The following is a 17,708-nucleotide window of genomic DNA, read 5'->3' as shown; positions in this document are numbered from 1 at the left end:
ACACGATTCTATATTTAAAATACGATTCTTGTATGTTTGTTTGTGTATCACAGCCATTTGAGTCCTACAAATATTGCAATACATGCCAGCTTGTGTTTTAACTACATTTCATGGCATCATTTAACCTGTGTCTGCATGTTCAGCAAATTATTATTTATTTACTTATTATCATTCTTTTTAAGCTGTGTATCTGATTTGGAGATGCATCTTGACAACTTGGCTGTGTTTAAAAACCTAGTGAGCTGCCTACCTACACACTATTTAATAATTTTTTAATTCAATTAAGGAAGCAAGTCATCTGTCCATCATTCAAAAAAATAAAAACAAAAAGAGATTAAAAAAAGTGTTTTAGGCATATTAAAAAATAAACATTTGAGATTTAATGTTCAGGCACTGGAACAAATAAATCATAAATCAATAATAATAATTATTTGTATAATATTTTGCTTGAAAACTTTATTGTACTATCGCAGATAAGCTTATTTTTTTATACTTGTAGAATATAATTTCTTCATTTTATCCTCATTTTTTTGTTGTTTATGGAATAATAATTTATTATAGTCACGGTAGTGCAGTTGGTACCATCTCCTCACAGCAAGAAGGTTGCTGGTTCGAGCCTCGGCCAGGTCAGCTGGCTTTTCTGTGTGGAGTTTGCATGTGTCCCCCACAATTCCAAAGACATGCACTATAGGTGAATTGTTTAAGCTAAATTGGTCAAGGTGTATGAGTGTGTATGGATGTTTCCCAGTGATGGGTTGCAGCTGGAAGGGCATCCGCTGCGTAAAACATGCTGGATAAGTTGGCGGTTCATTCCGCTGTGGCAACCCTAGATTAATAAAGGGATTAAGCCAAAAAGAAAATGAATAAAATTTATAATAACTTTTTGAACTGTAGCCACATGAGTCTTATATTGTAATGACAACTGGTGTTTTGAACTACCCATTTTTATCCCGTTAATTCGTTGTTTAGCAAATTAATAAAAAATAAATAAGTAAATAAATAATTTTAAAGCTTTTTTAGCTGTGTATCTGGTTCTGAAATATTGGCAGCTTGGCTGTGTTTCGAAATCTATAGTGAGCTGCCTACCTATAGGGACCATTTACGCGCCTCCTAACCAAGCTTAACGTTACGTTTTTATTTTTAAAGAGCTCTATTGGTCTTGTGTGTTCAGTTTTTTTTTTCCCTCAGCAAAACAGTAACAAAATCGTAAATGATGCTTTATGCATGCTGCTTAAATACGTAGCGACTGTTTTTGAAACACTTCCTATGAAAAGCCTGTGTGTACTTTGACCCTCCTCTCTTCCACTACTTGTGCTAAGAGGAATCGGAAGTATGTTGTTATGAAAAAGGGGAAAATCTGTACATCAAGAAAGGATCGAAAGGAGGAGGCAGCGAGATCTGATGCTATGGCATCTGAAAGGGAGAGCAGATGGACCATTTGTGCTGTGATTGTGTTTTTGATAGCAATATGTGCAGCTCATATAACAGATCGACCTGCCTGTGAGTGTCACATTCCGTAACAACAGTTTTATTTTGTCTAATCAACGTTATATCAAACACATTCATGCTTCCTTTTTGTTTCGTTATACCTAATTATGTTAGCCATTAATATATAGCAACAATTAGCTGTTTTTAGCCTATGCTAACTGTCTTTTACGTAAAACAAAACATGTTCGCGTTAATATTTTATATATAATTGTTATTCACCTCATTGTATATTTGTTTAAATTATTTACACGACATCTAAATTACGTATTGTAGACATTTTCTGTCTGACAGATGTGTTTTTATTTAATTACGTTAAGGTTATCTTAGTTTCTTGCTTTAGCATACAGTATGTGTATAGTAGCCTATATGATGCTCTTAAGCATATAATGGCCGCAATAATAACAACATTAGGAGGTCTGAGGTATTCAAATTTCCCTCGTTTGGCAGATCTGGGCAGTTTTTATGATGTTTCTTGTGAGGCAGATTAGCGCAGGCATGTGACCGCAGGAGGGACAGAGTCACCATTGTAAATCTGCAGTAGTAGAGAGCACCAAAGCAGCTGACCATTTACTTCCATTAAGAGATATACATTTAGACTGAATTGAATTATACAGGCATCAGTCGAGGTCGACAGACTGGTGAGTATATTTGCGAATCGATGTTAGATGTTTTTATTTTTTACTAAGGAAATGTTTTTGGGCATTTAGAAGCTATATATTAGGATTACTTTTGAGGTGCTTTTAACTTCAGTCTTTGAACATGCAATTTCAGTTGTCTTATTGTAAAACAAAGTTGGATATAATTAATAATTGATGATCTAGTGGCCTCTTTACAGCTTCTCGCCCTCACCGCAAGACTTCTGTGCTGAAGATGGATGAAGCGGCTCTTTCGGTTATCAATGAGGTCGAGGAGGAGATGATGCTTTATGTGCTTTCTGATCACTGTTATCAGGTAGGGGATATTCATAGTCTGACTTTAAAAATTTTTTTTAAGAAGGCAACATTAAACATACTAGGGGTGTAACAGTATTTTGTGTGGGCTTAAAATTGACAATAATGATTGAGATAATCACAATTTCTTGTGTGTAGGTAAAAAATGAAAGCTTAAATAGTTTGAATTTATCATCAATGTGGCAAATGAAGCTCAAATAAGGTATTAATTATTGCATTATTAAATTAAACCATCTAGATTTACCGTATTTGATGTATCATGCGTATTAAAAAGTAATCAGAATAAATCAGTATTTCATAACATACAATGTGTAAAGCTTTTTTTGAGTGTATGCAGTCAGAGACGAAATGCAATACAAAATTTAGCAATTTTGGATGATAGATGTATACAGGATGATACTGAAGTTGAAGCAATAAAGATGTGTTCATATGTGTGTGAGTGTATATGTATATATATGTATCTCAGACCATAACTATAATAATATAGAACAAATATTATCACTGCAACCAGCAATTTGTCAGCAGATTAATGATAAATACATTGATAGCAAATAAAAATCCATCCTGCTTTAAAGAAAATGAGCATTTAAATGAAAAAAACTGCAGCTCATATCTGTGATAATGTCATCTTGTATTGGTATGGATATAGTTATTTTTTACTGTTGTTTTTAGAGTTATAGAAGAGACTCTTCAAACGATTGGGTCAAATGAAAATTTGTATGACATATGTAAGATAATATGTTACAGCTGCAAAGAAAATGATCTGTTACACACATCATGATGCTGCTTAAAGTGTTAGTTCACCCCAAAAGCAAACTTATTAATTACTCACCCTCATGTCATACCAAACCTGTGTCTTCAGACTAAAATGTACGATATTTATAAATCTGAAAGCTCCCCCATTCTCCATAGGCAGCAAAGGTCACAAGATGTTCAAAGTTCAGAAAAATACCAAAAACAGACCATATGCCTTTAGTGGTTCAATTGGAATATTATGAGAACACTCTTGTGTCCACATAAAACAAAAATAAGGACATTTTCTAAAGTATCAACCCTTTTCTTCTTAGTGTCAATATATTGAGCATGCAGTGACGTGTAGCCCCCTTAGGTGTGAATGCGCACCCTATATTGACACTGAAGAGAAGAAACTGTTATAAAGTAAATACAAAATGTATAAATGAAGTAGTATTTTTTGTTTGTGTGCATGAAAGGATTCTTGCAGCTTGATAATATATTGATTAAACCACTGAAGGCATTTGATTTGTTTTGAGGATGTATTTCGGTATTTTTCTGAACTTTGAACAAGTTGGGGTATTTGCTGTCTATGGAGATTGAGAGAGCTCTCAAATTTTACCTAAGCAATCTTAATTTGTGTTCCAAAGACAAATAAAGTTGTTTGGAATGACATTAGGGTGCGTAATTAATAAGAGAATTATCATTTTTGGGTAAACTATCACTTTAAAAGGCACTTATGATGTCTCTATGAAGTCTCATTTTATATGCCTGACGTTTAAATAGGGTGTGAATCTCAGGGATTTCGAGGCCCACCACAACGTGATGTAGGAGTGCGGTTTTCTTCGCCCATCGAATTGATTGACAGAAGTATATTAACTTGTCTCTGTAGTAAAGCATATAAACATGTCCACAAAACAGGATTTGCAAAGAAACTGGGATTAAAAGATCTGTTCCAACTCTCTGTGATCAGCTGCACCTCAAGAATGAGTTTTACAAGTTTAAAATGGTTTTAAAACAGTGCATGTTTGTAATAAAGCTCATTTGAATTTTAAGGCATAGGCTACAGACAGCTACAATGTAATCTAACTCCAAAATTCCCGTATTCAATAATAAATAAATTATCTGATGGGTATTTTGAGCGGAAACTTTACAGACACATTTTGGAGATGCCAAAGGCTTTTCTTACATATTGCAAAAGGGGTAAAATAGGAGCCCATTAATACTTTTGTTCTAACAGGATCTCTGTATAATTGTGTTGTCTCTACATTAGTGTTTGCCTCAGCCTTTGGGAATAATACCTGCAAGGCCTGCTTCTGGAACCCCGGCTACAGTGGGATTTGTCGTAGGCACACAGCACGCTCTGACACTGTTGATCAACAGCACTTCAACACAGCAGCAATGCAAGTGAGTCTACTGGAGTGTTTAACACGGGACAAAAGCAGTTTCAGACCAACTTTACACCAAAAACAACTTTACCATGTTTATTTCCCTCGGGTACGATTTTTAAGACAGGGCGTTATTGTCAGACAATTGATTTGTTTTTCCAGGGTAAATTTCCACTTTGGGGAGCAGGGGAACTATTCTCTGTGGGTGAAGAACCTGAATGAGCCGTCACAGATCAGCTGCGCAATGATCACTGATTCAGATCCCATCAACAGCTACCTGCGTGAGTCCACCTTACCTCTGCACATCAGGATTGATCTGTTCGGATCATTTTTGATGTTTTTATTAAGGGTTTTGCTTACTTGTGGTCAACTGGTATCATTTTTAGAGTTTGTAACTTTAATAAAGATTATTTATATAATGAAGACTATGAAGACAGGCTATTTTACATTTGATTTGGTCAATTTCAAGTCAAGCTTTATTGTATTCTGCTACATGTGTGGACATAAAGAGGAACAAAATGTCGTGTCTCGCAGGACAAAGGTGATACATAAAATAATCATAAATACAAACAACACTGGACATAAGAGCTATTTTACATTTATTTTAAAGAACTTATGCATAACTAACATATACTATAAGATACTTAAACTATACACATAAGACAGGCTATTCAAGTACACATTGCTGTACTTGAATACTGTTAGACTCTCTAGAAAACCATAAAGCACTGCATATTTCACTTATAACTTTGCTTTGTTGTATTTATTTGTGCTTGTAATGTATTATATTTTGCAGATGCACTGCATAGAAAAAGACTTGATCATCTCATTCAATCTAAATTAGAGCTATTCAAATCATCTGGTGAAATTATATTCATGTCGCAATATATATTGTAGAAAAACAAAATATTGAAGATTATTTCAATATTGTCGAATCTATAATTTTTGTTCAGTTTCAATTAGAGCCCTGCATTTGAGCCCGAGCCCATTGGGGCCTGACTTTTTTATGCCCCTAGGGCCAGGCTTCGGGCCAGTTTTCACATCGCATATTGGGTTTCGGGCCTGCTGCATAAAAAAACTTCTAAAAGCATCTAATGTGTGTTTCCCGGAAGCGCTAGTGATGACTTGTGTATAGAGATTTCCAGCCGCATGAAACTGTAAAAAAAAAAAAAAAAAAAATACCCAAACATTTCTCTAAATTACTTTGATTTAAAAAAAATAAACGAAAAAACATAAACTTTCTATTAAACACAAACAAATCTGGTCTATTTTATTGGCTGTAACAGTATAAGCTGTTTGGCGAAAAAACAGGCTTCGGGTCGAAATCGGGCCAAAAATTGTGATGAGCTGTTGGAAAAGGGCCGGGCTACAGCCTTTGTGTCTTGGCCTAGGGCTTAGATTTAAGACCCGTGCAGGGCTCTAGTTTCAATATTTGACATTTGTGACGTCATTATAAACATAATTATTGTAAGTGTAAAAATATAAAGTTTAATTTAAGTACTTTACATTTCTTTTCTCAAAAAAAGTTCTAATATTTCTGTTTATCGGCCAGGTGTGCCATTTGGAAAATAAATAAATAGACAGATATTGTAAGATTAATTGCTCTGTACCATAGAGAAGGGAAATTTGTTTAATAAGTATTTGGATATTTTACATATTCTTGCAAGTTGCAACCTTGAAAAAAGAAGATTAAAAAATTTTTTACTTTTGTTGAGGTAAATTTTAATGCCAACATCTGACCAGTTTAATGTCAGCATAAACAATGATAGTTAAGGAGAAGTCCAAAATATTGCTTTAATTAATTATGTCTTATAATACAATATATAATTAAGTTAAAATGTTGGAAACTGACTATTACAGATTAATAAGACTGTCTGTAAATTTTGTAACTTGTAATTTTAAGTGTGTTCATTTTTTTGTTAATCACCTGTGGTCAGTTTATTTATACACACACACGCACACACACAAGTCAGAATTATTAGCCCCCCTGTTTATTTTTTTCCCCTCAATTTCTGTTTAACAGAGAGAAGATTTTTTTTTTCAACACATTTTTAATCATAATAGTTTCAATTTCTAATAACTGATTTATTTTATCTTTGCCATGATGACATTAAATAATATTTGACTAGATATTTTTCAAGACACTTCTATACAGCATAAAGTGACATATTAAGGCTTAGCTAGGTTAATTAGGTGAACTAGGCAGGTTAGGGTAATTAGGTATAAGTTATTGTATAACAATAGTTTGTTCTATAGACTATCGAAAAAATATATAGCTTAAAGGGGCTAATAATTTTGACCTTAAAATGGCTTTTAAAAAATTAAAATCAAAAACAAATAAGACTTTCTCCAGAAGAAAAAATATTATCAGACATACTGTGAAAATTTCCTTGCTCTGTTAAACATAATTTGGGAAATATTTAAAAAAAGAAAGGAAAATTCAAAGGGGGCTAATAATTCTGACTTCAACTGTATATAAAGATGCAAATGAGGCATAAAATAATTGCTAAAATTAAATGAAATTATTATTTCCTAATTCGAGGGGAAAACAAATGTGTTGAATAATGTTTTAATTCAGTTGAGCAGGAGTGAATCTGTTTTCTTTTTCTTTTCTTTTTTTTTTTTAGCTATTTTGTTTGCTTTTCTGGTGTTTGCTTTTCTGGCTGCATTATCAGCAATCTGGAGCACAGTTAAAAGGTAAAGACATCTTTAAATATATTTTACTCCAAGTAATAATGACATTTAAACAACCCCAGAACACCTTGTAACCATTCTATTTTGAAACCTTATAAAAGCAGAGTTTTTGTGTTTTTTTTTTTTTTTTTTTAAGGCTGGATGCGGTAACAAATCTACTTCTTCGCTTGGGGGGAACAGTGGAGACAGAGAGGCTGATAAACTCGGTAAAAACGGCTTTAATACATTTATAAAACTACCCTTAATATTGTGTGTGTGAGTGATTCTTTACTTTTTAAACTTAAAAATTGCAATGTTTTAAATATGACATCACACTTGATTCAGTGTTTTTGCAGGTTTCAGGTGAGTGTGAAAAATTACAGACATGAAAGGGAATTTTTATGTTTTTTTTCTCTCATTAATTCAGACTTTCTCACTACCTTTTTTTCCTCTCTTCATCTCCAGGAGCTTGGCACTCCAAACAGATTGGTAGATGCCTCCACGGAATCGATAATTCCTGCCACTACAGGACGGAGGCTTCGTTCTTTGGATACTTTCCGTGGGTATGGCGCTCTTTCGCTAATTGTTTCAGGTCCAATGCTCTTGAGAAGGGAATTGAAAATTTCAGGTGCAAATGATTTCGCACAGAATCTGCTATTTTACATACCGTGAAGCTGGTTGTCAGAATTTAATTTGCATTTCATTTCTTATTATCCCGAAATAGAATGATTAAGTTTGAGGCAAGGTTACATTTACTGGTAACCTTACCTAACATTTGGAGTTTAATTACAGTCATTTTCATTCTTGGTGTGTTATTGTGTCGACCTGCTTTATAAAGGTTTGATCTCATCATTTATTGTACTTTAGTTTCATTTCAGATTACTTTTAAGATAATAATATCCGCTCTGTTTTTTTTTTTTTTCTTACAGCCTTTCACTGGTCATCATGGTGTTCGTCAACTACGGAGGTGGACGTTACTGGTTTTTTAGGCATGAAAGTTGGAATGGTAAATGTTTTTGTTTTTTCTTCAATAAGATAGCTGCAGTACAATGGAGTGTACATGATATATAAAGTTTTAAAGCCCAAAGTGTGTGACAGTTACTGTCAACTTAAATGGATAGTTTTTACTTAATATGGAAAATTTACTATTTTCTCATCCTCAAGTGGTTCCAAACTTTAAGTTTGTTTCTTCTGTTTAAAACAACAAGAAGATATTTTGAAGAAAGCTGGAAACCTGTAACCGTTGACTTCCATAGTGAGAAAAACTAATGGTGGTCAATGGTTACAGGTTTTCAGCATTCTTTAAAATATTTTCTTTTGTGTCTAACAGAAGAAAGAAACAAAAATAATAAAGTGTGAGGAAATGATCAGAATTTTCAATCTTGGGTGAACTATCCCTTTAAAGAAAGAATCAAATCTGAACTTAACACATAGTTTATTTCTTTTGTGGAACATAAAAGAAGATATTTTGAAAAATGCTGGTTGCTGGGACCCAAAATCGGCTCCATTGTATTTTTTTCCCACTATGAAAGTTGATGCATCCCAGCAACCAGCAGTTGTCAAATGTCTTCTTTGTGTTCAACAAAAGAAGGAAACCTGTAAATGATGAGGTCATTTTCATGTTGGTGTGAACTATCCTTTAAATATGGCCTAATCCATTATGGTAGTGATATTAACAAATTCTATTATAAATACTATTAGAATTCCATTATAAAGAACAAATTCGGTATACAGTGTATTGATTCGATGTAACATGTGCAAGAAAAAAAACCTATCCAGTGTTTGGAATCGCTGAGCAATGAGAGTCCCCAAAGCTGAAATTCGAACACAATAGACTGGACCATCTGACCAATTAGAGCAGAGTAGACTCTCATGAATGAGGGGTTTAGAAAGAATCTTCGAGAAACAAAGTGTTAAAAAAAAAATAAAATTATAAAAATATTTTACAAGAAAGTAAGTGACCTTGAATGCACGTAGACATTTTGTAGGAGTGAATGCACATAAACCTTTTGTAGGAAACTGATTGTAGAATTTTTAAAGTGTTAGTTCTTCCAAAAATGAAAATAATGTTATTAATTAGCCCTTCCAATCCCCTGAAACCTTCTATGGAACCAAAATTAAGATATTTTGGATGAAATCCAGGAGCTCTTTCATCCAATACAGCAATGGTGTTGAGATGTTCAAGGTAAAAAAACAAACAAAATATTGTTAAATCATTACATTTCAGTGGTTCAACTGTGATTATACAAATCTCCATGAACAATTTTTGTGCTGTAAAAAAAACTGTAACAATTTTGCTTCTCTATGACTTTCCCGTCAGATTGAGGTGTGCATTTACTATAAGAAATACTGCCCATAATAATTGGCACCCTGACCTGATGCATTATTTATTTATTTATTTATTTGTTTGTTTATTTATTTATTTATTTATTTATTTATTTATTTATTTATTTATTTATTTATTTATCTATCTGTTTATTTATATTTAATTTTTATGTTTATTTATTTAATTTTAATCATTATTTTTTATGGATTATTCACCTTCAATTGGAAAGGACAGTGGAGGTTACAGACAGGAAAGTATTGGGAGCAGAGAGAGGGGAGGGGTCGGCAAAGGACCTCGAGTTGGGAATCGAATGCCTGTCCCCGTGAGCACCACGGTGTTGTATGTTGGCTATTGGCCACTATTCTATTGGCACCGACTTATTTATTTAATTTAATAATTTTTATTTAATTAATTAATTACTTAATTTATATTTAATTTTTGTATTTGTTTATTTTTATTTTTTATTTATTTATTTATTTATTTATTTATTTATACATTTATGCTTATTTAATTAAATTTGAACATCTCAGGACTGTTGCTATACAGTATATGGGGGATGAGAGAGCTCTCAGATCTAATCTAAAATATTTAAGTTTGTGTTCTGGAGATGAATGCAGGTCTCAGGGGATTAGAACTACATGAAGGTGAGTAATTAATAGATTTTTCTTTTTTTTTTTGTCTGAACTAACTCTTCAAAATGTCTAAATTGGGCCACTTTAAAAATTCATATGAACCACACTTGTCATTTATGTAATAGACCACAGCATGACAACAGGAAGTGAAATCTGATGGTGTTCTTCCTCTTGCAGGGCTCACAGTTGCTGATCTTGTGTTCCCTTGGTAAGCCAATCCGACGTCACATATGATTGATTCTTCTCCCCACATGCATACAAAGCAGCTCCTTCAAACTCTGCTTGAGTTCTGTATTTTTTTATAGGGCAGCTTTATATTTCCGTACCGTGCTTTGATTGATCTGCAAGCCACATCAGCGCTGGCATAAGCTATAGTGTTTCTGAGCCAAGCATGAGCGCTTATCACTGTGGCACAAATGAAGTGGCGTATCAGAGTCAGCATAAACTGGTTTCACAGCTGAACTAAAACCAATAACCTTGTTTTCTGCTGTGCATCTCAAGAAAGTGCCTGCTGCAGTACTTCACGCTTTAAAACAAGTAGTTAGTCATGACACCTCTGTGAGGTTTTAGGAAGCTTGTATGAAAAAAAGACTGTACTCACTGACATGTTGTTCAAAATGCACTTTCATTCTTTGGTTTAACCTTGGGCTGCTCCATTATGGGAAAAATTATAATCACGATTATTTTGGTCATAATTGAAATCGATTATTCAAAACGAAATACAGTTGAAGTCAAAATTATTTGCCCTCCTTTAATTTTTTATTTTATTTTTATTTTTTTAAATAAGTATTTCTCAAATGATGTTAAACAGAGCAAGGAATTTTTCACAGTTATTTCTATAATATGTTTTCTTCTAGAGAAAGTCTTTTTTTGTTTTATTTTGGCTAGAATAAAAGCAGGTTTGAATATTTTTAAACCTATTTTAAGGTCAACATTATTAGCCCCCTTAAGCAATACATTTTTTTTTAATTTTTTTTTTATTTTTTTTTGATTTGGTTATACAATGACTTGCCTAATTACACTAATTAAGCCTCTGAATTGCACTTTAAGCTGAATGCTTGTATCTTGTAAAATATTATGTACTGTCATCATAATAAAGATACATGAAATCAGTTATTAGAAATGAGTTGTTAAATCTGTTATGTTTAGAAACGGGATGAAAAAAAAAATCTTTCTGTTAAACAGAAAATGGGGGGAAAATGTCGCTAATAATTTAGGAGGGGTAATAATTCTAACTTCAAAAGTAGCTTATTTTTCTCCCTGTAAATAAGAAAAGGGAATACAATAGAATAAAAATATAAAACAAACTGTTCTTTGAGCATCTTCACTGTAAGAAAAATCTTTAATTAAAGCTACAAAACTCCTTCAGTCAAGAGCAGTGAGGGATTTTCTCCTTTTGTTGTTTGATTATTGATCAAAACAGTCAGCAGTAAGAATAATGCTCACTGTCAATTTAAGAGTAGTGCGGTTCTGATTTATGGTTTCACTTTCACATGTCCTTTGATTCTCAACTCGTTTGATTATTGAATGAATGAGGGTTAATATGAATAATCACTAAACACCGCGTTTTGACACAAATTTGAATGTATTTGCCCATTAAAGTGCTGACATTAAGGTGACTTTAGATGTGTGTGCTCTGCTCGTCTCTGAGGCTGACTGCAGACACACACAACAGCATGCGATCTCTTTCACGCTTTTAAAAACATGAATAATTCGAATGTACATAAATGAAATATGCGCATCACATGCTGCAAAAGTTGCATTACAGTATACTTTGCAGTCATTACTCTAGTCTTCATTGCCAAATTATCCTTAAGAAATCATCATATTATATTCCAGATTTGGGGCTCTATTTTATCGATCTATGCATAACGTCTAAAGCACAGGGCACAAAAGCATTAAGAGCATGTCAGAATTCACTTTTGCTATTTTAAGGATGGAAAAATACGCTTCGCGCCTTGGTGTATTGTCTAACAGGGTTGTGCTTATTCTCTTAATGAGTTATGGGTGTGTTTTGAGTATAACTTGCATTAAACCAATCAGAGTCTCATCTCCCATTCCCTTTAATAGTCAGTTGCGTCGCGCCCTTGGCGCATTTGATATTTACATGCCGGACTTTGTAAGTGGAAAAACTATATGCTTCACTAGTGAGAAAGCAGTTAAACAGACCATCTGCAGCATGAGGATAAAGAATGAGCCTCCTCCATTCAGTCTTTTTACTTTCTCTTTACTTTTACTTTTTACTCCTTTACTTTTGTGGATAAGGAAACGGTATTGTACGCACTCCACTGAAGACAACAATTAGTCTTCATATTTAATTTCGTTTGTAATTGCTTATCTAAAATAATATTCTGGATACTTTTTCAGAAAACTTTTGGTGACTAGAAATTTCATATTAGCATCATTAACTTGGAACAGAAGTATTTTGTAACAATGTATATGATGTTGAGCTTATTTTAAATCAATTGAATGCGTCCTTGATGAATAAAAGTTGTACTTTCAGCAAAGAAGTATTTAGGAAAAAAATATTTAGTATTTAAATTAGATTTATTTTTTAATGGTCTGGCTCTTGCTGTGAATACAGCCATAGAAGGTGGTGTTACATTAAAAAGAAAGGACAGCAAAAACAGCAAAATAAATAATGTAAAAAAACCTAATTGATAGCAATCTTCTGAAGCTAATTCTTGGCTTTATATTTACTTAAAATCTTTTGCAGCACTCCTCTCTTTCATGACTTTGCATTATCCGAATTGACATTGTGTATTAAGAGCTGTGACATTTTTATGCTCCAAAAAGTCTCCTTTGGTGGTCCTCAAAAGAATGAATATTATATGGATTTGAAACAACGTGATTGTGAACCTTTTAATTTAGCCTGTAAAAGCACTTTTACAGATTTTAATACAAAAAATACTGTGATTAATTAATAGAACTTTATTTTTTGGTTGAACTAGCCCTTTAAAATGGCTATGTTGCAGATTTTAATACAAAGCATACTGTGAAGAGTTCTGTCGTGAGACTATATGTTATGCATTTTTGCACACTGTATATTAAAAACATTTAGCATGTATACCTATGGATGACTTTAGTGAGGAAGACAGTGCATTTTATTTGAAAGAGATGCTGAATGAGATCATAACACAAGAAAGACTGCAGACAAATGACTGCTACTGTCTTTGAAGAGGAACTGGCTTTTACTTGATTGCATTTGTGGATGATGCTTAATCTTTGTGTTGGAAATCGTGCCAGAAACGATCACTTCCTGAGAGAGAGATCTATTTTTTTTAAGTCTCTCCTTTTGTCTTGCGTTCCTCTTCACAGGTTTGTGTTCATTATGGGTACATCCATTGGTTTGTCCCTGAGCGGTTCATTGCGCAGAGGTGTCAAACGCACTCATCTTCTGTGGAAGGTTTTCTGGAGGAGCTTACAACTCTTCCTTATTGGAGTCATCATCATCAATCCTAACTATTGCCAAGGACCCTGTGAGTGGTAACAGTTTTCTTCCTTTTCTTCATGGAATATACAAAAGAGTGAAGCCCTGTCCCTGTAATAATGAATCAATGCTGCATAGTATATAAACTGAATATTGTCATGAAACTCACCAGTATCAAACCTGATTACCTGATTAGTCTTTTTTTTCTGTGTTTGGTACAGTAAGTGCACACACCATAGTCATTTTAAACGGGCATTAATTTGTTCCAACTGCAGTTGGGATTCTTAGGGTGCTTTCACAATTGGTTTAATGGCCTGGACCGTACCCAAGTTCGATTGTCCCCCCCCTTGCCACCTTCTCGGTTGATTTGTGTTCACACTGTCTTTTTTCTTTCTGAACCCAGGTATGATTGCGTCATTAAGCTGCTGTTTTGTTTATGGCTGTTGCTAGATGACGGTCACGAATGCAAAGCACCAAAATGGAAAGACGTCCGCATATTACAGTCCTTCTGCTTTTACTGAATCTTTTGGTTTTGGACATACAGAAAGCGACTCTTGTCCATCTGCCGCAAAGATTTTATAAACGTTCAGAACATCACACAGTGCCTGCAGAAGCTCTTGTTGGAGGAGACAAGCAGACATTATCACTGTGTTTGCCCTGGCTCAGTCCTGCTTGTCATCTGGTACAGTACGTGAAACACACAAATGAACGTTATGAAAATGGTAGTTTGTTGTACAGTTGACGGTTCGCTTCTGTTATTGGATACGATTGCATTCATATGAGAAGTGAACTGGACCAGAGTTCGCATGAACCGTACCCCAGACCACCTCTTCCAGGCGGACTCTGGTACGGTTCATGGGTGTGCACCAGAGTTCAGAAGACATGTTCACACCAGCTAAACGTACCGTACTCTGACGTCAAACAAACCCGGGTGCGGACCAAAAGTACTAGTGTGAAAGCACCCTTACTCAACAAACTTGAGTTTCTAAGCTTTAAAGGTGCCGTATGTAAGTTTGACAACCAGTGGTTGAACTAGGTTTTGCACACCTGGTTCCAAACACGCGCAAGTGCAGGTTGCCAGATTGACGACACCAATGTGCCTGACTGTTAAGCCTTAAGGGTGGCCTTGTTTAAAAGGTGTTCTAAATAACGGCGACGGCACGCGATACAAGGACTATTTTATAATATATTTTTAAAAATTTGATTATAAACTTCACCATTTCATTGGGGTGCAGTGAGTGCACTATTCTGTGCTTCTAAATGGCTGTATTTCAATTTCAGTCGTGTTTCGTCTGGTGCAAACAGCCCAATTGCTTATCACTGCAAATCGTACACTTTAAGAGCCTTAATGACTGAACGAATGAAAAAAAAGACAGACATTTCAGCATGTAACTCACATTTTCAAAGCAGAATAACTCACTTCAGCATTGTTTTTCAGATAAGCATGAATGCTCACTTAGCATGTTTCTTAAATATCTGCAAATATATTCTGTTTTTTATGCTTTAGAAGAGTCAAAAGCTTACATACAGCACCTTTAAGTTGTATTTTGCTTATGTATATTGCATACTGATGCTGTTTGAACATGTTTTGATTGGTAATTGTTACAGTGCTCAACATATACGTACATCCCTCGCAAATCTCTCATTTAAATTCATATTTTTTACAGGAAGCTTTGCAATGTTATATTTGTGCATATACATTAGATTAGCCAATACTGAAGCCAAATCTGAAGCTAATCTAACAAGATATCTTATGAGAACAATCCAAAATTAGTACAACCAAATTTATTTGTTAGGGAAAAATATAAAATATATTTATATACAAGATATAAAATATGCAAGAATTTAAAAAATATATAACATTTTGTTGATATTTTGTAAGTTTGTATTTTTTTTTCAATATTTGGCATGAATTTAAATGTATAATCTTTCTATTTATAAAGATGTTTGTTGACTAAAATATTATTTTATTAAATATATCTGTTTAGTAAATCTGTTTTGTTCAAATGCACCAAAATATATTACCTATATTTACTGAGAAATGGATAAAATTATCATTTTCAAAGTGTGGTGTAGTCAATTATGTTGAGCACTGAATGTTTAATCTATAATTACCATTTTATTTGATTGATTCATTTGACTGTTTATTGTTAACTTTTATTTGTGTGGTGTTCTGTGTTGACTATTGCTGAAATTGAACCAAATTGCTTCTTAGGGATCATTAAGAAATTTCAATCCAAAACAAAAAGGTTTGACCAAATATAGTGTTTCTTCACCAATAAAATACCATCTTCCTCCAGCTAACAATAGTAAGCCACAAATCTTTTTACGTCGCGAAAAATAAACTGGTTTTTAGCCATTTAATTCCCAGCAATAGCACATGTAATGTTTAAATTTGAAGGTAAATTCTAGCCCAATATTTTTATTTAATTATGTCAGAATATTTTAGTAAATTCACACAATTATTTCTTTTTCAATTTGTCATTCATTCATTTTCTTTTCGGGTTATAAGAAAACTCCACTATGAATAATAATGAGAAACCGATGCGGCATCACTCCACTTGTAGTTTTGCACTACGTCACCGATTTTGATCCTGCCCCAAAAATTATTTCGAACCCGGAAGAAGAAATTAGCTGACAAAAACTCAAAATTATCCAGTTTTCCCCACAATTAAAGCTGACAGGTGCTAACATTGTCTTAACTGATGCTCAACACACACAAATCTGTTAACATCTCAAAAAAGTACTCCAGGGTTTCTTGAACCTTTAAATATATCCAAAAGCTAAAAGTGACAAAATTAGTATTTAGAAGATATAAGCATCCAAAGTTTGCTGTTTGTCACCTCCCCCCTAAATGGATGAACAACCAATCAAATGCTCTCTAGTATCTGACAAGTCCCTTCCCCTTCAAAACGAGACTCATTTGTTTTCAGTTTATGCGCTTGATCTTAACAACTCCCACTGACAATGCTGTGATAAAAACGAAATGTGATTGGCTGTTTTTTTTGTGAGGGGAGTGGCTAATATATCCCACCCTGTCTTCATGTTTCGGTTGAGATTACGTCGAACATTGTATGAAACATGCATGTTTCAAAGCACATCATGGGACCTTTAATGAATGTCAAGTTGATGGTAAAGATAAATGTAATACAGCATTTAAATGTTTTATGCATGTGTTCATGTTTCTGTGCAGTGTCTTGGGATTCTCTGCGTATTCCTGGTGTATTACAGCGTCTGGGCTTCACGTATCTCATCGTTGCTGCTTTGGATCTTGCTGTGTCCCCAGACCGACTCACCAACCTGTCAAGTGTGAGTTACAATAACTTTCTCCACATGTCATATGCAGATACAATCTATATGTGTTTTGCTGGCTTTAATGCCTTTGATGATTAACAAAATGTTTGATCCTTTAATTTGTAAAAAAATATATATTTACGGCCCCACTTTATATTAATACTAATGTGCTTACTGTGTTCATAATGCATTGCAGAACACTTCTGGTGGACCTCAGGTGGTAAGGGTGGGTTAAGATGTAAGGGAATATAGATAAGGAAATTAATTACAGATGTAACTTCATGTAGGTATTTAATTAAAAGTATAAAGTAAAACATGTATTTACACATTAAGTACAATTGTAATAAATTAATAATTTCAGTGTAAGTACATTATATAAAGTGAGACCAAATATACTACCCCAAATCAGAAAAAGGTTAGGGCAGTATAGATAATCAGGAGGAACACATTAACAAATGTTTGTTGTATTGAATGCAATGAAATACAAGTCAAAGTAAATTTAGGAATCACTACTTTTTTATTTGCATTTTCCATACTGTCCAAACTTTTTCTGATTTAGGGTTGTATATTGGGGAATTAGAGCTGCACAAAAAAAAAGGTTTCAGCGCAGACATCACAATGTACACATTGCCGGATGGCCAATGTTGAGGATTATAGTGGATGGGAGCTACAATTCCGAACACATGTGATAATGCAAAGTATAACCATACTAGATTGAAAGCATATAATTTGCATAATTTTTAAGGTTTGTGACTGTGTCAGCATTTCAAGCAGGTTTAAAGGGATAGTTCACCC

At 33.8% G+C, this 17,708-nt stretch overlaps 1 protein-coding gene across 1 annotated transcript in view; it reads left to right on the top strand.

The window, feature by feature from the left end:
* The first annotated feature begins 1,290 nt into the window (after window positions 1–1,290).
* The window catches only part of hgsnat (heparan-alpha-glucosaminide N-acetyltransferase), a 31,265-nt gene continuing 14,847 nt past the window's right edge, over window positions 1,291–17,708 (top strand). Inside the window, exons 1-11 of the mRNA XM_056461091.1 lie at window positions 1,291–1,500; window positions 2,324–2,439; window positions 4,444–4,577; window positions 4,721–4,839; window positions 7,186–7,255; window positions 7,389–7,458; window positions 7,697–7,794; window positions 8,161–8,237; window positions 10,367–10,397; window positions 13,508–13,668; window positions 16,813–16,928. Coding sequence (XP_056317066.1) covers window positions 1,341–1,500; window positions 2,324–2,439; window positions 4,444–4,577; window positions 4,721–4,839; window positions 7,186–7,255; window positions 7,389–7,458; window positions 7,697–7,794; window positions 8,161–8,237; window positions 10,367–10,397; window positions 13,508–13,668; window positions 16,813–16,928 — 1,152 coding nt within the window. The 5' untranslated portion in view covers window positions 1,291–1,340. The remainder of the gene's footprint in view (window positions 1,501–2,323; window positions 2,440–4,443; window positions 4,578–4,720; window positions 4,840–7,185; window positions 7,256–7,388; window positions 7,459–7,696; window positions 7,795–8,160; window positions 8,238–10,366; window positions 10,398–13,507; window positions 13,669–16,812; window positions 16,929–17,708) is intronic.

Source organism: Danio aesculapii, chromosome 1 (assembly GCF_903798145.1).
Source record: "Danio aesculapii chromosome 1, fDanAes4.1, whole genome shotgun sequence".
Taxonomy (NCBI): domain Eukaryota; kingdom Metazoa; phylum Chordata; class Actinopteri; order Cypriniformes; family Danionidae; genus Danio; species Danio aesculapii.
The sequence above is the reverse complement of the archived record's forward strand: the minus strand, read 5'-3'. Positions and strand labels throughout refer to the sequence as shown.